The sequence below is a fragment of the Hetaerina americana genome, unplaced genomic scaffold (assembly GCF_022747635.1).
Source record: "Hetaerina americana unplaced genomic scaffold, ioHetAmer1.1.p SCAF_6, whole genome shotgun sequence".
Classification (NCBI taxonomy): domain Eukaryota; kingdom Metazoa; phylum Arthropoda; class Insecta; order Odonata; family Calopterygidae; genus Hetaerina; species Hetaerina americana.
In genome coordinates, this window is record NW_027287205.1 from 19,677,335 (window position 1) to 19,703,919 (window position 26,585).

The 26,585-nt window shown below is 35.0% G+C and overlaps 1 protein-coding gene across 3 annotated transcripts in view; it reads left to right on the plus strand.

The window, feature by feature from the left end:
- Taf3 (TBP-associated factor 3) overlaps window positions 1–26,585 on the plus strand; it is a 44,975-nt gene that overhangs the window by 778 nt on the left and 17,612 nt on the right. For 2 of the 3 annotated variants that reach the window (XM_071593507.1, XM_071593510.1), the window contains exons 2-5: window positions 7,832–8,074; window positions 19,523–19,673; window positions 21,051–22,686; window positions 25,046–25,243. In XM_071593507.1, the coding sequence (XP_071449608.1) occupies window positions 7,832–8,074; window positions 19,523–19,673; window positions 21,051–22,686; window positions 25,046–25,243 (2,228 nt within the window). The remainder of the gene's footprint in view (window positions 1–7,831; window positions 8,075–19,522; window positions 19,674–21,050; window positions 22,687–25,045; window positions 25,244–26,585) is intronic. The other variant, XM_071593508.1, reaches the window with a different exon arrangement.

A 26,585-nucleotide genomic window follows, 5' to 3' on the forward strand; every position in this document is an offset into this window, starting at 1 on the left:
TGGTTCTAATTCAGTTTCTTGGACCTCATCTGTGTTTGTTCTTTGCATAGCATATGCGGAGCCTGTAGCATATCCTCCAGGTCTTCCACAATTTTATATTTAATATGTGAGTGTTTAGTTGGCATGTACGCTAGACGTAAATTCAAGATCGATGGCCCTTGTACATGACTACATATTGGGCAACGACTTTTCACATCTACATTATGCAGTGTGTTTATCGTCTCAGATTAAATCTCTTACAACCCCAACGCAAAATAATTCACCATTATGAATGGCAATGCAAATAAAGCTTGGTGGACCAGCATGAACAAAAATTTACCATTCACTTGGAACATGTAGTCAGTGTTCAGTTTTCTATTGTGGCCTGTCAAACTTGCACTGGCAGTATGAATGACTGGATGTAGCCGTTTTGAATTTCTGGAGAAATATTACCTAATATAAACTATATACACATGCATATCGTAGAGCATACATAAGGCACCCATCCCAATTTCTGAAACTGTGTAATGCTTTCATTATATTGCTTTATAAATTGGTTGTTTAAAGTAACTGTTATTGCTGGGTTTTGGTTCAGCGGTAAACATTTTTTAGGTATGGTATTCAGTAAGTTAATTCCGAGGTTTAAATCCAGGAATTATTCTGTGTCGCATATGGTGTTCTTTCATGATTGAGTTCTCCCATTTAGAACTGATTAGATTTCAAACATTGGTGGCCATCTTCAATTTTTTGAATAGGGTAGCTACCATTTCCTGGAGAGATATTCACCCCAAATGGAGATAAGGAAAAGTATTTTTCACTCATTAACAGCATTTTGAAAATCACACAAAATGATGCTATTTGCAAAATGCAGAAGGAAAAATTAGAAATTTGAAATAGCAGAAATCGTGTCGGAGAATTCAATATTTTTTATCTTGGAAGTGCACACTCTTTCGGTTTCCAGAATGAAATTAAAGTATCACCTAAGGATTCCCAATACAATTATTTTTTTAGTGGAAATTTTAACATTTTTCAATGGTCCATACTTATTTCATCTTGAATGGGAGGTTGTATCAGCTAAATAACTTAACTTCTCTTTAGCTTTTTGGCTATTCCTGCTAATGACTGTCTGTATGCATGCTGCTCCTGAAATTTATCATTAAAAGTTGAAAAAAAGCACACTGAGAGAAAATGCTAAAAAAACTCTTAAATTTCTAAAAATTCGGCAAAGTAATCTTCATAGAGTACATGACAGACTGGTTATACCAAGTAACAAAATTTTTGCCTGAAAGTATCTCTATGAAAATTTAAAATAAACCCAATATTTTAATTTCTCCTCAATTCGGGTAGTACTCAAGTGTTAAAAGAAATTAATTATTAAAGATCTGTAGGCATTAATATTGTTCTTTGAGCAAAACAACTACAGTTACAGTGAAGCCGTGAATGACTAGGTCATCATACATTAATTACATGCGATGTAATCCAATCCAATGTTTGCATACTGCTGTATCTGATCTAATTGATGGGTGCCTTCTTTCTTATTTTTGGGGTACACAACACATGCATGTACATAGAATATTTTTCCAGTGGTAATTATGTTGGAAAAAGACAAGTTCTCCACAAAGTCATGATGTAAGACCAATGCTGGATTTTCTAATGCAGAATTTTTCGTTTCAGCAGTACCAATTCTTTGTATTTATGCCGATGGTTGAGGGAAATCCTGTAAGGATCCATCTTCTAGCTTAATCTAGGAACTTTTGTGTGATATTCACTTTTACTTTTTGGTTTCATTAAACACCAAATATTTTATAGGTTTTTATTCATATAAGCAGGAGCACTTATTTATTTCCATGTAATAATTGCAGCCATGCTCATTTCAAGCATTAATGTATATCCAGTCATTTCCAGCTTTCTTATAGAAAACAGATTTAATTATTGACCTGTAACAGGCAATTCTTACTTTTAAGAAATTTAACTTTTTCATTGACCTTACATAAATGTTATTAATTTTCTGGCCAGCTCTAGTTGTATGCCCTGATTTAATCATCTTTCAGTGTTCAAAGAAACTACAGGAGATGCCGCAACATTAACTTTTAACGGAGTCATCCACTAATGTGCATTTTAATGCAACAATTTCAGAGTGTAAAAAGCATTCGCCTTGACCGGGATTCATTTAAGAGTTTAAGAGGACGCCTTGATAGCTTAACTGGCTACAGCACTTGACCGGACATAGAGGGATATGGGTTCGAATCCTGGTCAAGGTGAATGATTTTTAGGCTCTGAAATTGTTGCATATTTCAGTGTATTGAGTTGGTAGTTGCATTGATTGTCTTCAAGTTGTTCTTATTCCCAAATTGTTCTGTTGCCCCCAAATGCAAGTGCCACCAAAAGTTTCTCCTTCCCACATTTTTCAGTGCCAACAAACAATTTATGGAACCAGTTGTCTTAGAACCATGAGAATTTATGAATGATCTAAACCATCTTATTGCTGTACCTCCTTATCTTTATGGCTGTTTCAGTTGTTCAAAGTCAGTTTTGTTTATGGCCATCAGTATTTTGGTTGCAGTATTCATTGTGAGTAAATGATGCTGTGGAAGATTTTTGTTGTCTTTAGTTAGCAATGCACCTTATGTTAGTACAGTGGAACCTCCGAAATTCATTCCAGAATCTTACTTGTAATGTAAAACACTCATTAAGCTAAGCAATTTTTGCTGTATAAATTAATGTAAAATACTATGATGCGCTCTGTGGCCCAAAAAAAATATATGTATAATGTTTATTCAAAGAAAATTATGTATGCATTGCTTAAGATTGTGAATCAGAATAAGCTTTCCTTCACACACACATATAAACCAAGAATATAGAAATTCTTATTTGTACAAAATTATATCGACAGAATTTCTTGTGAGTTAAATATGTTTAACGAACGAAGTTATGGTTGATATGTTTGAGTAAGATAAGATGTAAGATATGGTTAAATATGTTAAACGAACAATTTTATCGGCTTTTAACGAAGCCCTTACAGTTATGTATTGTTCTATGGAAAATAAATCTATCTATCTATCTATGTAGTGAAACTTCACTTTGTCTAACTGTACCTGAATATTTGATGGTAAATGTATATTTTTTTGCTTGAGTACAGATTAAAATTACAAACGATCAAACTCCTTTCTCTGCGAGGATTTTAGCCCTAGAATTTAATTTCTCATGCATTATGGAAGTATCCTAGGTTTAAATTGAGTAGTTTCAGGCTTGAAGTGACAACAAAACTGATCTTTTGGAAAATTGCTACTATCTGTTCTTTATATGTGTCCTAGGTAGTTGAACTTTATGCCAGCATTTTTTTATGCATGGAATTTTATGATGCCGGAAAAATGCTGCTAAAAGAAATGGTCTCATTTTTTCCCATTCAGTAGTTCCAACACCGAACAGTTGCTCTTGTTTGCCTTGCTCTACCTATTCTTTGGAGAAAATTATTTCCTTGGTATCTCATTCTCCATATTAACCACTTTTTGCACTCCGTAAAAATTATTCTGTAGGTGTCTGCCGTGTGTTACTGGTAAAATTTCGCTTTAAAGTTTTTTCGAACACCAGTACCTTTTACTCAGCTTATCCAAATAAACATAATTTGGTTATGATAATATGGTTTGGTTTGGCTATTTTAGAATAGTTGTTGATTAACTTTAGATGCCTATCATTCCATCTTCTTGTGCTTTCAAAGATGAATTGGTGCAATAAATACTGTGATATATGCAGTGCAGCACATGATTTCATAGAGAAAAGCCTAGGGAATAAATGATTTCTGGATTTTGAGAGGGAGAATCGTGATGGGCAATTATAGGCAGGAAGATATGAATAGGTTCTGTTGCTGCTGGTGCTTTTGTACGTTAATGTGAGAAGAATGCTAAGGTAGTCATGGGAAGGGGTTGGACTGGGAATGAAATTGGAAGATGAGGAATAATTTAAATCAGGTTTTCAGATGATCAAGGAATAGCTAGCCTTAGTAAAGAAAATGCAATCTTTATTTTTTGCTTTACAGAAGCAATATTAGTAATAGGGAATGAAGAATAGCGACATTAAAACCAAAGTAATGAGATTTTAAATAAGTAGGAAGGTTGTCAAAAAACATTTAAGGAAAAACTTGAGCAGATGGAGCAGTCAACATATTTGGCCAGTATTTTGACGGAATATGAAGCAACTCTGCAGAATTAGGGGCAGTGTGAGAAGAAAAGCATTCAGTGGTTAAAGAATCATTTACTGGAAAAGGCTTTTGGGGTATGGAGAAAATGAGTCTAGAGTGGAGGCTTTGAAAAGGACTAAATAAATAAGTTTAACATTGTGGTTAGCGCCATCCAAAACTTACCTTTAATAGATAGGTTACCTTTGAAATTTACTCTTCCTACCCAGACTGCCTTCCAGCGTAATTTCCTTCCACCATGTTTCTAACTGATATTCGGAAGTTTTCTGATGCTGAAATTTGATGGAATGAAACTAGATTTGATCATTGGTATCAATAAGTCCAGGGGAATATGTGTTACCCTAAAATTTCTGCATTTCAATGCTCATCAGCAGGTAACTCTGTGAAATTTACTGTCATGGCATCTCCTGCTATTCGTTAAATTTGTCAAGGAATACACCTCTGTGTTTCAACTAGGCTCTAATGTCATGGACTGTTATGTAATGTGCACACCTTTGATTCTTATGACATTGAATGCATAGTAATTCATGGTAAAATCTTGATCCAAAAAAAGCCTCGGGAAATGTAGCTGCGGAGGCATCGTCTTATGAGAGAATGCCTTAGCAGCTTAATTGCTTAAACTCAAAGTCAGAAAGACCCAGGTTCGAGTCCAGGTCAAGGTGAATGAGTTTTACGCTGTGACATTTCTGCATTTTGAACTCAAGGAGCTCTAATTTCTTTCCTAACTGTTGTAATCATGAGAACTATTATCGCAGTGCCTTTTGTGTTCAAGTCCTTGGTTATTATAATGAATTTTTTGCCTTAATCACCCATGAGTATCTTAAACTATGGTTTGCATCTGGATTTTAATGATGGAATTACGTATATTTCTGTCTTGTTAATTAACCTCATTATAATTTCGTGGCTCACTCTTGACAGTTGCACTTCTGAAAAATTTGCAAACCCTGAATTGTCTAGGAAATGTATGAGATTATTGCAAAATTTTAATAATTAGTTGGCAGACTGCGATGTTAAGGTGAAGTATAGTCGTTACTAATTAATTAAGCACTCTTTGGTGTGGCTGTGCCATTCTTGCTTGATTACAATTTGAGTTATGATTTCTGATTCTTCAGTCAACCTCATTTTATATAGTTAACCCAGAAGAACTAGGTATAAAGAAATGTTGATAAAATCTTCAAAACTTTGTTGAGCTAGCAACCTTAGATAACCATTGATTTGGAAACTTTTGAAGTTAATAAATTGCATGTGTAAAATCTCAAGTCCTTTGTTAGGAGTGGGGATTTCGGTCCCGATGAGTGTAATTCAATGAGAGAATGATTGGAAGGTTTTATTTAATTGTTTCTTAAAATTAAAATACCAATCCTGTTCTATGCAAATCAATATTCCTTAATTCATGGTGCATTTTGGTGTTTAGGCACCATTATATCTCGAATTGTTGGGCATTTTTGCCCAACTTTGTAAGAATAAAAATGAATTTTGCGCATAGCACATCCATGGTAACGAAGATCTCATTTACTACTTGGCCATCTCATCAGGGAGAGACTTAATTTATTTCTGGAAAACTTTCAAATATTTTGTGTGGAAGAACTTTCATATGGAATTTTTTTTTCTTTGTTCTACCCTATTGATCATCCTTAATACAATTTTATTTCTTTCAACTGACTCTTTTTGTGACTCTAAATTAGTTATGAATAAGAATGTGTGATAAAGCCTCATTCACCTAACTGATATGCAGTGATAACAGAGGTTATTATATACAGTGTGTTAATCTTGGTTGGACATTTATTAAATTTTATTATTAGTAATGAAATAATCATTTTTGAACTTAACTATTATTTTTGCTGGGATGATAGGGATTTTTCAGAGTAACACTTATATGATGTATCTATTACACTGTGTCAGTGTCTTCTGGGCAAATAAAGATTATTATTATTATCATCAATATTGTAGGCTCCAAATGATACACTACATACTATGTCTGTTTTGAGCATTGACGGTTGAAACTGGTCATCCTGAAAGACAAAGAAATGTATTAGGTAATTAATTTTCATTTCAAAGAAAATGTTATTTTAAAATTCATCCAGCTTCCTTTACTACACAATCAATGTTTTGGCAACTGTAAAAACATTGATTCTCCAGCATATGCCATGATTGAGTAATGACACCAACCCAACAATAGATATTTCTTTTTATTTTGACTATTTACTCATAGTTGATTATCAGAAGCTCAAAATTTGTTGCACTTACCTTGTAGTTATGTGGATTTTAAGTCTAGGAGAGGTGATAATATAATGAAAGGATTATATGGAACTGGAAAAATATTGGTTGAAAAACTCTCGAGAAATTGGTTGAAAAACTCTCTTCCCTATCCATTTCTAGTCCCCAAAGCTGCAGACTTAAAGCTGACTTAAAACTCCTCTACAAGACCCTAAACTCGGCTATTGATTGCCCTGAACTGCTATCTTTCTTTAACTTCAGAATACCAACCCGATCCACCCGCACCCACTCCCTACTCCATCTGCCTATTCCTAGAATATCTCTCACCAAGCGCTCACTGTTATTTCGCCTCTCCTCCCTTCTAAATTCACTCCCTCACACTGTCGACCCCTTTAACCTATCATGCAAAAACTTCACCACCCAAGCTTTATCCCACCTTTCAGTAAATTAAAATTTTCCCCTGTCCATGCTTGGTTCTCGTTGTTATTGTTATACTGTTATTGTCTTTGTCCTCTTTTATGTTTGTTATATTTGTCACTGTAAATTGGCGCCACTGCTGTATGTGAACAATGTTTTAAAATAAAATAAATAAAATAAAAATAAAAAAGACAAAATTTGAGACAGTATTAGTGCCCAAAGCCTTCATTAATGTATTCAAGGTGGCATATTTTGTATTTTTAGTGTTATTTTTGAGATTAAAAGCCATAAACTAATTTGGTCCGTAAAAATCCTGTCAATAGTTGACATTTGTGTTTCTTTCTTTACAAAATACTTACCAAATGGCATTATTATGTCATCATATTATTATTGGGCGTTCTTCGTTGATGTGTAAACTGTTGTATTTGTTTATTCTATGTTCAATTTATACGAAAAGTTTCAAATTTTCCACACAATACTTGCAAATGCCAACTTTCCCATTACATTGTTAATATTCAGTGGCCATTTTATATTCTCATCAGATTTTATTGTTGATTTTATGTTCATAAGTAGGTCTTTTTACTGCTACTATTGATTACTAGAAAGTGAAAAATACATATTGTTTATTTTTAATTTCAACAGACTCAAATCATAAGAAACATTTTTCATATAAAGCATGATCCAATCCCCTGGAAGTTCATGCCGATGAGGTACTACGGTAAAAATTGCTGATATAATAAGCCATACTCTGTTATTAAAAATAATAAGTTCTTTCTAAATGCAATACGTGTTTTTGTTACTAATTGTGAGAACTCAACTAAAAAGGCAAATTGGAATTGTGTGTTATCGTCTTTGAAACACTAATTTTTAATTGCTTTTGAGTAATATACTTTTCTCATAAAAATCAAGGGAGTGGTGAAGAAAAAATGACTATTTTTGTATTCATGGCTATGGTGTTATTGTTATGTGATTTCCATTTTGTTTGATCAAACCTGAGTACATATAAAATTCTTTCAATTGCAGATGGTTACACAATACCAAATTTGGATCATTTAGCGTTAGCCTTTCATGACCTTGGGATCAATTTAGATGAACTGGAAGAATATGTACAGTTTGTGGAGCCAGTGCCATGTGCAAAAGATATCCCTAAATATCCATTACCGCATGAATCACACCTTAATTTTTTGAAACCTGGTAGCCGTGAAGTTGTGCATAGACCTGTTCATGTCCATGAACACCTCCCGCCTATGCACCCTGAAATGGAAGGTAATATATAAACAATGACTATAATAAAGGCTTCTCTTTTCTTATGTGCATATGTTCCTTGTGAGTATGGGTTTTCAAGGACTGTTAACAGATTATAAGGCATTATTGTCTTCAAAAAGTAAATATTCTGGATTTTTTTATCTCTTCATAAACTATTACTTTAGTCAGATTTCATTCCAAATTCACCAATAAAACTGTTAATTTGAAAATTTGGCTTTGGCATGGTATTTTTAATGTTTTTGGCTTTAAATGCAAATAATTTCCATGGAGAAATCACTATTGCCACTGACATTAGTTGGTTTTGTGGTGCAGTACATTAATGAAAGAATATTCAAATAAATAAATATTTTTCTTTCAATAGTTTTCTGGCTCCAAGTGGCTTGCAATAAAACATTAAGTAAAACTGAATATTTATGGTATAAAGGTGAAATGAAAGAATATTTTGTAACCAGTTGTATTCAGCCCATTTTCTTTTTTACTATCATGTTAATAATCGCTAGCCCTTTTGACAAACTAAGAGTTTGCAGTTTTGTGTGAATGTGTCATCTTATTAGGTGGATTTATCTGGAATGAGGTAGCTGCAAAGATGTAAATCAGCAAAGCCCATTGTAATGAATTTAATGCTATTATAAATGTCCAACCTTACAAATAGTAATTTTCTTAGAACAGGAGTACATATTTGCATGTATTGATTGTCCTTCTTTTAAGGATCGGTAACCTATTGTACAAGGTGTGTTTTGTTCCAACAAGGATAATACCTGTAACTCTGCTTAGAAAGCAATTATGAATTTTAAACATTTAAGAAATTAATTTGTTTCATTGAGAATTTTATTAAGAGCTGGTTAAAAATCTTGAGTTGCACTGTGATGGTAAATGGCCATTGTCGCCATGAATTCTTAATGCATTTTGATCAAAGAAATAATCTCCCGCTTGGAAATAGTCGTGCACTTACTCCTCTTAAGGAATGCAGAAGGTATTGGCACGGAGCTGCTTGAATCCTCTGTTCTAGGAAACTGCTCTAGCTGAATGTATTGGCCTTCTGGCTTGAAACAATTGAAAGCATTCAAACAAAATGAAAGCCTCCTGTCACCATTGATATGGACAACACTGTAGTATTATTTCTGTTACCTAGTTTATGATGTGACAATTCGTTCGTCTTAATGGAAATACCCAAGCTGGATTTGGTGGAAAAGATTACGAGTTGAATATGTTGAGCTACTAATAAAATCTTCCATTTCAGCACTAAATTATGGGAAACTCTTTCTTTGCTCATCATAATGCCCCACTTACATGAAATATTTCTTAAGTACATAAGTAAGTTCCCTCTATGATCAACACCAATACATTGATTATCCAGGACATAAATTATTAAAACATATTTCTAGTTCTCCACTGTCAGGCTATTGTGTGAAAAAAGTCGGGGCACATTCACTTTATTTTCCAGTAATAAGCAGTAAATTATGGTAGTAGTTAACTGATATTGGATTTTCAAATTATGCCACAGAACTTTCTAAAATTTGCATAAAATAAGAGTACTCATCTTAAATGAAGAAATCTTTTCAAAGAAGAAAATTTACTGCTTCCCCCTTAGGTGGTAAAAGCACTAAATTCTCCTTTTTTTCTGATTTATGCATGGGGAAATTTAAAAATATACTATGGTAGCCAACAATTTGCAACTATTGGGCTTGCCAGGGTAATTGATGACATATTTATGCATGGAATGGTCAATAAGCTTTCGAACAGTTCTGCAGTCATCAGAGCAGTAGTTATGAAAGGAATTAAAAAAAGAAGTTCCATATTTCCTTCACCTGTCGGACAGCAAAAAGATAAGATCAATACTTACTCCATATAATTTTCCAGAGAGCCAAAATTGAGACTAAATTTGCATAAAACACTTAGAAGATCTGTTACTCTTTTCAGAAGATTCAATTCCTCTCCACCTGTGGAAAGGGAATGAAAGATCAGGATTCAAGAGCATAACAGGGCCCTTGGGGCAAGGCATGGGAATATATGAGCCTTCAATGAGAATTTCTCATTAAAAACTAGGAAATAAAATTTCGTTCAATGAAGCTAACATTTTATCAAACTATATTGGGATTTTTTTCAAGCAATCAAGAGAGCCAAGCTTCCCATAAACATAGCTATGAAAAATATTGATCCTGTCTCAGCTCAGAGAACAGAAATATTTTAATGTTTACATAGATCACTGTGGTCAGCTTCCTGAAGCAAAATATTATTCTCAACTCTTCTCATTTGTTCATTTCTTTTAAATAAGTATCATAAGACATTACTGGGTATCCAGGTTATGTCTACAGGTACCCTGAAAAAATGGTGCAGCAGATGCCCATACATGTATGCAATTCTCATTATAATAAAATAATAAAAATACCATACTACCTCAGTGGTGGTTGGGTAAAGTCCTTACCTGCTCATGGGTTCGATTCCTGCTGAGGGGGTTTCCTCCACCTTGGGATGAGGTTTCTGTTGTTGTCAATGTTGGTATCTTTTTATAATTTTGTGATAAAAATTGTTATGGTAAAACTCTCAAAAATGAACTTTTTTGTCAATTTTTTCTTATTTTACTTCAAATCTTATGTATAATCATGCATTGTGATGATTTTCCTTTAAAAAATTGATTTTTGCCCCAATTTCCTAAAACAAAAGTTTTCCCATTTTTTAATGTTGCCTCTAATGAATTAAAATCAGTCAACGGCAGAGTTAGAACCATGACAGCAAGTAAATCATTATCATTGATCAATATGAATAGAGAGTTGTTGCTCATTTAAAGATAAGACTGTCCATGTAAGGAAATATCCATTACACTTATGATGTCAATTCTAAATAATGTCCCAGGCATGCATCTTTCCAATTTTGTATATTGCCCTAGCCACACTTAAGTTTAATGTCTCCTTATCTGAGACAAATCTACTGAACCAGCCTTTTCATTGTTGAGTCATTGGAATGATGCCTCAGTGGAGGTGGGGTAACATCCTCGCCAGCCAACCCAGAGATTGATGGTTCGGTTCCCACCTGGGTGGATTTTCCTTCACCTAGGGCTTGGATGTTTGTAATTGTCTTCATTATAACGTGTGGGGGTTAGGTTAAAGAAAGAACAATAGAGTCGCAATCATAATTTGCAAATTCCCTCTTTACTAATATGATGACATTCAGACTATATTGTCATAATCAGTAGTGAAGTGTGAAGCAATTTAGTGGGTTTTCATTTTATTTTGTTCTTTGATTTTCACAAAATCCTTGAAGATTTTGCTAGAATCAGTAAACGATAGAAAAAATGCAATTCTACGCATAAAGTTTTTTTTATTGGTGACCCAGGTTTCAATACAGCATAACGTTATCAAGTAGTTACATTCAGAAAGTTTTCTACATTTATTCCACCCATTTGAGAGGGTGGTGGAGACACAAGGAAAGGAGATTACTAATGTAGGGGACAGTCCAGTTTCCTTAGGAGGTACCTGCATGTGTGTGGATGACACAATGCTAGAGATCAGAGGGTTTTAGCTATTTGTAACCAGTGGATAATGCTATGCTGTAAGAAATTTAGGTTGCAAATAAAAAATATTTTGGCATTGTGTTGTGTCTCTCTTTTGTTAGTTCTTCGTCATTTTGAAGATGATTCTGAGTAGACTAGAGCAACAAGCTTGCTAGTTTTTATCAAAATTGGAAAGGTTAGATGTACTATTTGGAGCTAGTTATCTTTTTATAATGAATTTTCCTCTATTATTTTAGTCCTCAAACCTCATATTGCTATTTTTAGGTTTACAGCCTCCTTCATCTATATTTTACATTTTAGAATGAAGGTTGCTGCATAATACCCCTTGGTAACTGACCTTTGGTGAGTATTATAGTAATTCATGGTGAGTTAAAAGAGCTCCCATTGCTAGGTTTTGAGGTTATTAAATATATATTTCTATATAGAGAAGGAAAAATAAAGTTTTCTTGGTGGTAGGACTACAGGGGTATTCATGCTCCTGCCACCCTCAAGGAAACATTGTATTACCATCACTTCAGGTGTACCATGTTAAATGCATATTTGCCTATTTTTTGTTGCTGAATATTACATTTTGAAATGCTAATTTTCAATTAAAAGATTGTTGTGACTTAAATGAAAATGCTGCTTTTAATTATTTTCAGTGCTAATGAGCTATGGAAAAGAAATTCCAATTCCTTTATGTTGTCTGAAGCCTTTGTGGCAGACAAAACTTTATAATATTATTGTAGACCTGTAAAAATTAGGTAGTCTAGTCAACCAATTTGCTGATCAATTTTTTATGCACCCATCTCATCCCTTTGGTTTGCATAGGCAGTCTTCACCGTGACATTAGAATAGCTAAGAATTGATAGTTCAACTTTCATCCATTTGATGAAAGAGGACTTTTTGGCTAGGAAAAACCTTTCATGCGAAGAAGCCCTCCAAATTGACGGAAAGGATATTTTTCATGATTCTTCACGTGAATGTTATCCTTTACTAGTGCATGTTAAATTTGTTTCCATTTAAGAGCTAACTAGGTGAAATATGAACTCGATTAAATCCTTTTGTTCATAAGATTTTCATTTTAACAAATGGCATACTTTGATAAATTGCCATGAATCTGATCAAGGTGCATTCCTCGTGTTCATCTCCATTATCGTTATCAACTGTCATAATACCAAATAGTGAAAATCAATATTGGTCTTGTACAATTTGCGCTAGATCATAGGGAGTCACAGGGTGATTTTCATTAAATCATGTCATAAACATGTCCATATGTCCATCCTAATGTTTCCCAAGTTCCATCTCCAAAACTACAGTTTGGGTGAGTTTATTTTTTTTAAAAGATGCAAATAAGGATGTGAGAAGAGTGTTAGAAAGAAGAAATCACTGTATTAGGCAGCACCAGCATTGTCAAAAAATCACATTGTATATCTAATCTCAATCCCATTTCCAATACTCCTTTTCCTAACTTATTTATTTTTTTAGATTTTCAGTCAAGGTTTCCTCAGGATTGGGTGCTTTTGTGGTTGGTTGCTTTCTGGATCTGCTGTATCGGGAACATTGGCTTTTGCATCCATTGCAGATTGCATTGTCAGGAACATAATCAAACAGTCATCAGTAACAACCAATGAGTAATAAACTGGACATAACTCCAGGAGGATCCAAATATGTTTACACAAGGAAGTCCATATGCCATTTTACAGGGTGAATGTGAAGAACCAAGCTTTGGGTATTAGGTCCAAACCATAGAAATTCTCACCTTTGAAATGATATCTGATGTTTAAAAATATCTGGATGTTTCTGGAAGTGTTTTCAGTTTGTTTCTTTTTATGTACTTAGAATAGAGGAGTGTTTTTCATTGAGAAAACATTTTCTCAAGTTTCAAGTGCACATTCAATGAAGATTCTTTCAAATTTTCCTGCAAATTACCTTACATTTGTGTGAATGTGTGTATGTACATGTGTGAGCGATGTGATTGGAACATTGTGAGTACTCAAACTGAGGAACTATTGCTCTTACTTGAAATATTATATTTTATTTATTTTTTTCATTTTTCTAGGCCCTAAGGCAAAGGAAACATTTGTAAGGGTTATCAGATGAAACATGCATGAATATATCTACTTCTTTTTTCTTCCTCTATTGATATTGATTCTCTTTGGTAGCAGTTCATTGTAATTTTTTCATATTGACTCATTGTGTACTAAAATTTTTCAATATTTCTTGGCCTATATAATGCTGTAGAACTCTTAATTCTTATTTTTATTACACTTGGAATATTCTAATAACGTTTGGGATTAGGAACGTAATTATTAAGAATTTAAATATGATATGTATTCGAGAGCAAACTTGAGAGTTAAAATTGAATTTCTGTGGCTTTAATATTTGGCCTTTGGTAGACCATTACTGGGGTAAATGGACTGGATGAGCTTACTAACCCATGCGCATCCATAAGCATTCTAGTGCATGCACTGGGAATGGCCACAAACTCCTGGTACATACGGGCACCAAACACAAACATAACTGGTGCCACATAGTTATTCCTTTCTCTCTGATTAATACTCACCTCCATTCTTGCATGGAAGACATAATTTGTCACTTTCTACCTCCATCTCTTAATTAGCACATGGTGAACCTACTTCACTACAATCAAGATATTTCTGTATGAGGTTCCCTAATTTCAATTTGCTGCAAGTTCAGAGTTGCTTTCATAACTGGGGAAATTATTGGGCAAAAGAGGGTGGCAGAGAACAAATGTGATGATGGGGAAGCTTGCAGAAGAAGGGTGATTTTGATATGCTGTATGAGTAGGTGAAAGCATTGGCAGGAAACAAGAATGGATAATATATGTACACTCAAATATGTCCGGAAAATTATTAATAAAATCAGGAAAGATCAGAGAGAGATTTGTAGAAAGAAAATATATTGGATCTCTGTAGTAAAGGCCAGCAAGCATAAAAAGTACAAGAAAAACCAAGACTGAAAGAGAATATAGAAGAGATTAGGGCCGGGCATTGCTAATTGCAAGAGAGAAAGGATATTAAGGGAAATGAAATCGTTTAAGGCTATACAGATTGACATTCATAAAAGGTATACAGATGGATATACAAATACATTCCCATAAAGGTTTTTCTAAGGGTTGCAGAAAGCACAGAAAGAAGAGTTTCAATTGGCTAATTCATAGCATTTATTGGGGAGGAATTTGGTTGGAAGATCAGAAAATGAAAGATTGGAAGTCTGCAGTTATCCCATCTTGAAAATTAGATTCCTTCAGGCATTCAAAATACCCGTCTACTTTGACTGTTAGTTCTTCATTTGAAGAGAATCTACATTCACCTACAAAATTTTGAGCTTGGGGAAGAGATAGAAATCTGACGGAGCTTAATAAGGAGGGTGTGGTAACAATTTGTGTCTTAGTTCACGTATTTTGCCATGACAACAACACGTGTGTGAGCATACATAGTCTTGATGAAAGATGACTTTCTTTCTTGCCAAACCTGGCCTTTTTTCATGTATCTTTTGCTGTAGGTTGTCCAGGAGGTCAACGTAGTATTTTCCAGTAATTGTTTTACCCCTGGGAAAATAATCTATCAGCAGAATCCCTTTCACATCTCAGAAAACTGAAGCCATCACCTTTCCAGCCGACCTTATTGTCTTTGCTTTCTTTGGTGATGGTGAATCAACATGGTTCAACTGACTGGGTGCTATTTTGTCTCTGGGTTACAGTAGTGGACCCAAGTTTCATCTGTGGCCAATAACTGGCTCAGAAAATCATGTTGGTTGCTCTTAAAATGGGTCAAACATTGTTTGGAAATTTCCATTCTGATGTGTTTGTGATGATCCTGCGTCAAGAGTCACGGCACCCATCTAGCAGTTTATTTTCTCATCCAATTCCACTGTATAAATGCAATATGCCCATTCAAATGACATCTCTACAGCTTCAGCAAATTCTCACATTTTCAGTCTGCGGTACTCCATGACCATTACATGCACTTTTAAAATAATTTCTGTGGTAGTGGCTCAATATAGCTGACCCTTACGCAGATCATCATCTAAGCTGTGCTGACCAAACTTAAACTTGTTTGTCCAATTGGCAACAGTTGACTATGAAAGAGCAGAGTTCCCCAGTGTGTCCTGAAAGTTGGCATAAATTTCCTTTGCTTCCATACCTTTCTTTAAGAAGTATTTAATCACTGCTCAAATCTCAATTTTTTCCATCTTCACAAATTACGACACTGGAACAACAACATAGAGGCGTCTGCACCACAGATCTCTTGCTAGAGCACTGATGCGTTAAGTGTTAACTTATAAAGGATTACCTATTACCCCATTGGGAACTTGTTGGGCTAGCACTGGCATCCAGTGATTCCAAGAACCTTTTGGGCAACCCTCGTATGCTTCTCACTCAAAATATGTTGCAGCATTTCTGATCCAGCAAAATAATTACATTGATGCATATTTTTAAATGACCCAATTATTTTATTATAATAATACCTGGATGGCATTTTTTGTATCCTATGAAAAAATTAAATTAGAGTTTCAGAGAGAGATTTGGGGACAAATTAGTAAAACAAAATTCACTTTCCATTAGAGTTATTAAGCTAACCTTCTCATATTAGCAGTAGAACAGATTTAGTCCAATTGACCAATGATCTTTATATGTGAAATTTATTCCAAGAGCATTGTTGGAATTTGATGTCCATTTCTGCTTAACTCTTCCCCTTAGTTCACCATAAAGTTCACATTATCAGTGTGGGTACCATTTGTGGTATGCTGTACACCTAATGTGAATGGCCAATTGAAATATTACAGGTGGGGACTTCATATTCTGGTACATGAACTAGCTTGAAGGTTGATGTATGCAGCAGTTGGGATGTATACAAGGAGAGAAACCCCTTTGTGTTCTTCCCTTTTTACTTTCTTCAATAGTGGAAAGTACTGTATTTCTTCAAATTTAAGATGCAGCATAGTTTGTGCTCAAACAGGTGTTGGCTCGCAGTGATCCCTTGGTTAGCGTTAACTGGCAAACCTCTCTTTCAGGGGATTAGTGAGCGATCGTTTGTTGGGATTGGGGTGGGGCATTTGTGCATGTATAAAACATGTACGAAGGAAGGGAAAAGCCTGAGAATATTTGTACTATATACTTCCCAAGTGGGTGATGCCACGTTTTTTGTTGGTCAGGGAAATGTCCGACTCTAGGCCATTTGTTTAGATAGCATTGTTAGCCAGGGCGATTGAGCATTGGTTAAGAACCAAGACCTAGGATATGTCGGCAAGAATCGTGCACTGCGAAGTTTAAAAGGCAAGTTATCTCACTGCGATGGCTTTATAATTTACAATTACACATCCATCTGCATTGGGCAAAATATGATGCAAATGGCTGCACAATAATAACAGGGAAGTAAGGGAAAAAAATTCGGAGTGGATGGAGGGATTTATAAAAATGATGTACTATGTGTAAGTAATAACATGTGCATACACAATACACATATATCTAGCTACATCGCAATATTGGCTTTCAGTTTCATAAGCTTTAAATTTGACTTTTTATTTAAAAAATGTTGGGGAGGACACAAAATATTTGATTTTGTTATGACTGTCATGTTAGGGATGAATTTGTGGCTGAATTTTTAAGTGGTGATGTTCACATCACTTATTTTACTTCAGTGTTCAATACACCTTTTTATTCCGAGTCATGATAATTCCTGCAGTGTTACCGGTCAATTCTGGTGTTCTGTAGTATTCTAAAAGTCTCAATCTTGCTTGCTTAATGCATGACTCTACTTTGTGATTTGGACATCAAAATCGGTATGAATTCCATGAAGCACCATTTTATTGTTCTCAAAATATCAGATAACTGAGTTGGACATTAACCGTTATACAGATAAAGAATTGAATTGTCTTATTCAATTCATCATTTGTTGTAATCCTCGTGAAATTATTATATAATAGCATTTAAATGTGATTTTCTGTTTTTTGATTGGTATGAATGTAGTCACCATAGGAACTCCGCTGTGTGTGTCATCTCATTCGCTTTGGGGAAATGCTTCTACCCAAGAAAAAAAAACATTTACAAGAAGTTATATTTTAGAGTAAACTACTACCTGAGGAAATGATTTAGGGGGTGCTTTTTCATTTTCTCTTGAAGAATCACAAAGAAAAACTTTATTAGAACTTTACTTGATGAAATGATGATTATAAATTTTAATGCTCCTCTTGTCTTAGGTCTTAAAAAGAAATATCATGGAGGAATTGATGTTCTGGCTACATAAGACTTTTTTTACAATTGGGTAGTGTTCTAACTGAAGTTATAAATGCCAACAAAAACTTACCCTATCATCTCCATTATGAAAAGGTGTTTATAGCTGAATGACGCTCACTTTTCTGTATGGTAATTCACTGAATGGCACTTCACAATGATTACTTCAGTTTGTATTCCTCAAGTATTAATTATTATTAGATGTTACTAATGGTATTGGTGTTAGATTGACTCATCTCAAAATATGTAGAGTTTGGAAAGGAATGTGGAATCCAGGCAATATGATAAAGCCATGACATATGGTTATGGGGATAACAAAGTTTTTATACTTTTCACGAAACTAAGATAAGAGTTAAAGCATGTGTGATATGCAGACAATTTTGGTATCTTTACTTCTCTAATTGGGACGGCCTTGAAAATAAAAGAGGAAGGAGAAGGACACTGCATGGAAATTCTATGGCAAGTATTGGTGCAATAATTCATTTATAGAAATTGATGCCTCTGCGGCCATCAGCAAGAGGGGCATGGGAAGTATTGGAGGAGGATTGGATAAAATAATTGGGAGACATATCAAATCAGTGAATGGTATTTTGAGTAAATATTTTAAGAAAAGATTAATGAAAACTAATTTATGGAGTGTGAAGTTTTTTAGAGATCAGAAACGTAGACAACTTAGTAATTGAGGAAAGAGGGTAGCATGGATTTGAGGCTTTTGAGTTGTGGTAGTGGAGAAGAATAGAAAATTTAAAATAGACGAACAGGAAAACAAAAAAGTAAGTACTAAGTATGGTATGAATAGAGGTAAATGTTAGAAATTCAAAGGCAGAAAAAGTGGATGGAGGGAATACTGAGAGGCCATGAAATGTTGAAGACTATTAGAGGGGGAGAAAATGTTGCTTAGGAGAGGGTAAGGAAGGAGAAGATAAGACATATTGGATGAAATAAGGCTGGAAAAAAATGTGGAGTTAATGAATGGATCATTTTAATGTTTAATATTTTGTGTTTATGTTCAGTGGTTTGTATAAAAGCAATGGTCATTCTTCCTGGCCATCAAAAACTTACCCTAGCTACACAAATACTCCAATGTTTCAGAACTGATGTAAACAGTATTACATTCTTGTGTACTCAATTGTTTCAATGTTTTTTAAATTAAGAGCTTGATTTTTCAGCACTAATTCTCTTTAATTATAAGTAGTTAAGCCATTAGCAATATATTCTGAAATAAGTTGTTGAAAATTTACATCTTAACCTATTATTTTAACACAAATTATTTGACAGGTAATATTTAAGTAACCATAACTCTGATTGTGTTTTCAATGTAGCTCAAACTTGACACTTTGTGAAGAGGTAGGTTAACTTAATTTTAAATAGTCATATCCAATCCTTGGCACTGACACCAATTTTCTCAGGTTCATATACCCTTAGAGAGTATTATATGGTATGTCTTATGAGGTACATATTCCCAGTTAAGAGTAGTAGAGTGTAGAGATTTTTGTAAGGGCATGTAGGTAGTTGGTTTTGGTTAATTATAAATTTGGTATCACAGCTATTTGCTTGCTCAAAAATTTATTTGAAAAAATTACAGGCTTTGGTCGACTTAACTAATGGTTTGTGAGGAATAAATTATTTCCTTTCCGGAAAATATAATTTGATATTTGCTAAAAAATAGAAATTATTTCTCCCGTGTTGTTCATTACAGAAGATGAATACAATGGGAAACAAAATATAGCTTCAGCTGACAACGCAGGTAGTCCAAACGGATCCTCTCCTTTGCATAGTCCTAAAGCTGGTGTTTTTAAGCGCCCTGGTGAACCCATTTCATCTGAATCCAGTGCTTCCAAACGTTTAAGGTAAGTAACTATAACCATTCATCCATGATTCCATATTTTGTCAATAAAAAATGAAAAGTATTGAATGAAAAAGTTGTTGAAGGAATAGAGTCAACCTTGTAAGTGAGAAGCTGGTTATTTCATTTGTCAAAGACTGATGATGTGGCAATTTTTCAAGTTCCAAGTATGTAACTATTACTCTTTACAACCATATTCATGGAACTTAATGGTATGGCTACTTGTTGCGATAATTTCCATAGAAAGTTTTATACTCTTCATCTTATGATCATAACCTCTGCTAGAAGGAGAAATACTATTCTAATGAAAAGGTTATGGGGTTACCATTGTTGTAATACTATGCTGACTGTAAAAAATTCACATCACTTTGAAAAATAATTTTTAGGGTAAAAATGAATCCTGAGGAAAATGAAAAATAGTTTTATTTTTCCCGGAAAAATTGCTGTTATTCTTGTTATTTTGTTGGCTATTTTGGGTTTGGGCTAGGCTAAGGAAAAATTCCAGAGTAATTAGTCAAACTCATTGAGGAAGGAATATTACTTGTTTGCTTTTATGAGCTACATTCTTTTGCATCTTTAATTTTTTTCCTAAAATGTATTAAAAGTTTTTGAGTGCTTAATTACATTGTAACCTAGAATAACCCAATGTTTTACTACTTTGACAGATCTTCATTTAAATCAATGTAATTTAAACCTCAAAATTACATCCAAATAATCTAAATTTATATACAATGTGATTGCCCTTCAGAGATGCCCTATCTTTATCAAATTTGTTCCATGTTTCTTTTTTAAGTCTGCATTAGGTATTATTGTTTCAGTAAAATTAGTTTTTTCTGATAAATTGGTTACTTAGGCGTTTTAAACAATTTGTAAACTGATATGGGACTAGTTATCTGTTAGTTTGATAATCTGATCTGTGAACAACCTAAAAATTTTCTTTTAAACCACTTTATGCAATGGTGGATAACATAACTTTGTGAAACAGAGGTGTTTTTCTTTCCTATGATGAATACCTTTCCTATTTCGATTAATATTGCTTTGATTGTTTTGAAAGAAATTTCAGGATTTAAAACAAAAATAGGCAGCCTTATGGTACATATATTGGAAGTCTTATTAAATATATGTATACAGGTATATTATTTCAGAAGAAAATTTTTTCAATTCTTTTTTGAGGTCTCATATAATTTCCTTAATCATTGATAATCAAAGTTGACTATCATTAAGCAAAGATACGAGTATCTCTGCCATGAATAACAGCTTGGGATAACTGTTATTGGAACTTAATGAGCACACCTCAAACATGAACCAAATCTGCTTAATTTTCATAATTCATTGATTCCCTCTCTCAAAAATGTATATGTTGCCACCTTTGTATTTCCAGGTCTACTCCTGAGGAGGAGGGAAGACCGCTTAGAGAGATAACAAGTGTTATAATGACCACATCAGGCTTTCTGTCGCCAGCCAGAGAAGGAAAGCTCCCAGAATCTCGAATACCAATTCCACCTTCTGATTCCCGTTCTAATTCTCCCCTGCCACCATCCTACCCAATGGTACCTCCAGAGGTCAAAGGTGAAAAGAAATCAAAGAAGGGGACGCTAAAGAAATCACTTGATGGACTTAAGAGGTTGAACAAGGAAAACAAGAAGAAGGAGACAAAATCAAAAGAGGCCAAAAAGAGTCAGAAACACATGCTGGTTGATGATTCAAAGGTCAAAAAGTTGATCAGCATGAAGGAATTTTCTAAATTGAAAGCTTTCAAAGCAGGTGCACTGAAGTTGATGGCCCGCAGTACTTCAGGTGGGTCAGGAAGTAAATCTAAGATGAGTAGTTCTAAAATGTCATTAAGTAAGTCACATGGAAAAGCTCTTAAATTTAATAAAGTTGCTAGTCAGTCGAAAATGTCTAAAGTTGATAAGTTTCAAACTATTCCTCTGTTTCCTCAACCTAAAATTCATAGTGTAGAAAAAGTTAAAGCTCCTAAAACAGTGGAAGGAAAATTGTCTTCGGAGCCGGACAAACAAAAGCTCAATATTTTTAAAAAGATTTCTAAAGTAAAGGAGGAAAAACTTGAAAAAGATAAATTTGATCGAATTGATCCCATGGAGTTCTATCCTAAAGACTCAAGGGAAAGCTCCCCAGGTTTAGTGATAGATGAATTCGAAGTTCAAAATCAACAACGCGAGGCTAGACTTGTGCAAATAAATGATTGTATTAATGCAGTAATAATGCGTGGCATGAAGGAAATTTCTCATGATTCTAAATTAGTTAGGGAATCAAAATCGCAGGTAATGGCGGTTTCTAGTTCTGTATCTAAAAACGATAGTTCGGTAAGTAACGTTGTTATGGCCCATGGCCCTGATTCTAGTAAAGATATTTATATGTTTGATGACAATGATTTGTCACCGCCAGGAACTCCATCGACTCCAAAGACGCCAGAATTACCCACCCCGGCTCGTAAGTTAGAGAAAATAATGGAAAAGAAGAAAAAAAAAGATAAGTCAAAGTCAAAGAAAGATTCTAAGGGGAAATTGGCAAAAGATCTTCTGAGCGCTAAGAAAATCAAGGTCGAGGTAAATGATTATGAGAACTCTGGAAGACCCAAAACTCCTGAGGTTCCGGAGCCACAGGAAAATGTCCAAACTCCAGTGTTCCCCTTCTTTCCCTCCTGCCCGCCACCCCCTGGCCTCATCCCTCCTCCGCTCAGTCACCACCTCCTCTCCAGATTCCCCATCTCCTACTCAGGCCTTCCCAAGCCAGGTGGAGGAGCTCTGGGTCAACACCCCTTGAGCTCAAACCTGCCCCACCCTGCCATGCCCAACTTGCCCCTTCCCCCAGCCGTGTTCATGCAACCCAGACCTGATGAGCAAATGGAGGTCAAAGAGGAACCACCCGATAAACCAATTGCGGCACCCCAGCCGTGCATCTCTCCTCCAGGTCCTGTAGTGGTGAAAACTGAGAAGGTTGTGGAAAAATCACAGCCTCATCCCCTGGTTCCCAAGGAGAAAGTAGTTGAGAAGGTGAGTTATGTTTTGTGCACTCCACCTTATGCTTTATACTATATAAGTAGTGCCATTAACCGTAAAAATAAGGACCACGTGGTCCACAATTACTACTGAGATAACTCATATAGTTGAACGTAAAAAGGCAGTGAGATGGACAAGAGAAATTTTGTTCTGGTGTGTCATTGAATGAAACCCCTGAAATGTCATTGAATTGTCAGTGAGACAGTAGTTTTCCCAAAAGCCATTTTGGAATTGATGATTGACTTCACAAGAAAATTTGCAACCATGAAACTGGCCAACATGGGGCTAGCTAATTAAAATGAAGTGTGGAGCCATGAATTTAATATCTCCACCACATAGGCACAGTAAGGACAACTTCTCTTTCCTCATAAAAGGAAAAAGTATGAAGACTTATGTATTTAATATATACTATTAATACTGTAAGGTATTACTGAATATTCCATGTTTCAATTCTGTTAAAACTTAAAATCAGTCATTAGTATGAGGTCGGTTCAAAAAGTATCATGACTTTTGTGTTTTTTTTTTCAAAAATTATTTATTTACTCATGAATATCTATTTTGTCACCTTCAAAGTAATTCCCATTAGATATTATACACCTGCGCCAACATTTTATCCAATCCTCGAAGCACTTCAAAAAATGATTTTTTGTGATCTTGTTCAGCTACTCCTTCGATGCAGTCTTTATCTTGTCTATTGTAGCATAGCGTCGTCCTTTCATGGGCCTCTTCAGTTTTGGGAACGAGAAAAAGTCACTGGGGGCCAGATCTGGAGAATATGGTGGCTGCAGCATCATTGGTGTGTTGTTTTTGGCAAAAATTCACGCATAAGCAATGATGTGTGAGCAGGGGCGTTGTCATGGTGCAAAAGCCAATTTTTGTTCTTCCGCAAATCCAGGCATATGTGGTGGATTGCTTCATGCAAATTGTGCATATCTTGCTGGTAATATTCCTTATTTACCGTTCTACCCTGTGGCAAGAACTCATGATGCACCACGCCCCTGCAATCGAAGAAAACTGTAAGCAAAACTTTCACATTCGACCGAACTAGGCGCGCTTTTTTTGGTCTTGGCTCTTGCTGCAGTTTCCATTGGGATGATGGAGCTTTAGTTTCCACGTCGTAACAATACACCATGATTCGTCACCAGTTGTGACCCTCTGGAGCAAATTTGGGTCGTTACGGACAGAGTCAAACACCTCATTAGCAATGTTAATGCGTTGCTGTTTTTCGTCAAAATTGAGCCCGAATTGAGGTGCAAAGTTCACGGCGACCTGTGTCATGCCCAAAGCATTGGTAAAAATTGAATGGCACGAGTCAATCGATATGTTTAGGTCCTCGGCAATTTCTCTAACGATGATTCAACAATTGGCCAATACTCTTTTCTTCTTCACTTCATCAATGTTTTCGTCTGTTGTTGATGTGCTCTGGCATCCAGCACGCTCTTTGTCGTTCACATCTTCTCGGCCATCAGAGAACATTTTGTACCACCGATAAACGTTACTTCGGTCCAAGGTAGCTTCTCCATATGCCATAGTAAACATTCGGAATGCGTCCACGCACTTAATTTTGTTTTTCACACAAAATTTGATACAGATTCTTTGATCCATTTTTTGGAACAGGCAAAAATCGAAGACAAGCCAAATCACGTCCAAGGAAAACAGCTGTCAACAATTAACTGAACATTCAACATGGCCGAACTTCTGGCCCAAGTGAGAGACATAAGTACCAACATAACGCCAAAAAAATCAAATATATGTCACCCGCTGAAATTCAAAATTTGCCATACTTTTTGAACAGACCTTTTACACTTTCATTTTATAATATACACCTGTTATACCTTTTATTTCTTACACTCTAATAATTAATGTTAAAATGATGGTGCAATTAGCTAATTAAGTCTATTATCATATAATAAACAGTATGTAAATCTATAAATACTGTAAATATTAATAGTTGCTTATTCTGTTATCATATAATAATTGTAGATATCAAAAATATTCATAAGGTAACGGCTGTCTTAGTATATTGACTAATAAAAGTTAGAGTGCATTGATGACGGGACATGTGTGAGGAGTCAATCTACTCTAAATCTGAAGGGTAATTGATTTTATAGTAGTCTTTTTGCTGCGATATTACTTTAAATTTCATTCAGTTAAGCCAAATAACATGCTAACAGTAATGCCCATAATTGATGTAATTCCTCCAACAGCTGCCCATCTTGATTTGTTTTAACGGTCAAAGAAGTCCTAAGCCATTTTAGAATCAAGATGCATGTTCCACACAGTGTACCTTGTTGAATACTCTGATGATCTCACACACTTCCTTTGTTTCCACCATCTCCTCTTGCATGCAAAGAAATCCAAGGAGCACAAGAAGGAGAAAAAGGACAAGGATAAAGTGAAGAAAAAGAAAGATAAGAAAGAGAAGGGCAAGGGGAAAGAGAAGGGTGAGAAGAAGAGAGACAAAGAGGAGAAGAAAGAACGTGATAAAGACAAGGAGAAGGGGAAGGAAAAGAAGGAGAAGAAGGAAAAGAAGAAAGACAAGGAGAAAGAGGTGAGCACTGCACATTGTTCCTTTTATTTCAATAGACATCTAACTCTGGCATCCCGGCTGTTTCAGTTTGAATATAAGAACATAACTAAGCACTTCACGTAAGGAATGCAGGTTTGAACTTATTCATAAAACCAATATTAGTGGTAACGTGTTGATTACATAACTTGTGTTTTAATTGAACTCATTAAGTTACCAAGTCATTTGGGAGAAGAAAAAACAAATAGTGCGCATTTTAAAAAGATTAAAAGTAATAATTAGGGAAGCTAAATAATTGATTTCAAATGTCAATTGAAAACCTTTACTTGCGCAGGCATACGTTAGAATGAAATTGACCTTTCATTGCACACACATAGTTTAGCATGAAATTGTAATTTAAAAAATTTAGTGTTATCATCACTCAGGATTTTATTTTCATGCATAAAATGATTTATGAATGTGCTTACAGTTTTGCCTTCGGGTCAAATAATCTGAGATGTTTCGTAAATGTCACGTAAGTACCTATGAAAAGAGTTAAGGAATTTCAATACCGAAGATTTCATGTTACTTTTCCTCCGATTTCCCCTTTAAGAGAGGACATTTGACACAATTTAATTGTTATTTCAAGCACGTCATTTTAAAAATGAAGGATTCCCCTTTCTAGGATAAATATTTTTTAAACTAAAATTGGACAGTCGAACAGTTTGGTTTGTTTACCTTCAAGGTCAATTTTTCAGAAAAGAGAGGAGAGGGATGGGCACGCAATTGCTCATTGCATGGTGTTGTACTGGGATCTACCAGGTGCCTTCGAATCTCGATAAGCTCTGGAGCATCCATTTTCAAATTTTTAGGGAGAACATGTAGTATTTCTGGGACAAAATTGCTATTATTTTTAAAATCTAAGATATTTTTTGCGAAGAGGGAATCGGGGTTTTGCTTTTTGTGATACCTGGCGTGTTCTTGGGCTTATATTTCAAAATTCCTCCCAGTTTGACCGACATAACATTGTCTTTGCCATCAGCAAAGATTTTAGAGAGAGTAAGGGGTGTGTAAAAGGCTGCTTTGAGTGTAGTTCGAATGCAATTTGAGATTTTATAGGAGAAATCTAGGAAAGAGATCGAACGCCACTTGAAGGCTTCAGAATTGGGTGGCTGAGAGGGAAAAATTTGTCTTATGGCCATTTTTTTTCAGCTTTTTTTGGATTATTTTTCCCACCAGGTTTGGGTTGCGTCCATCGCTGGTGGCTATATTTTTAATCTCAGAACAATTGATCTCTAGGGTAAACAAACCCAACTGTTCAACGTACTCACTTAAACCTGGACCAGACCCAATGCTTAGTCATAACCAAGGCACCACCACCTCTTCT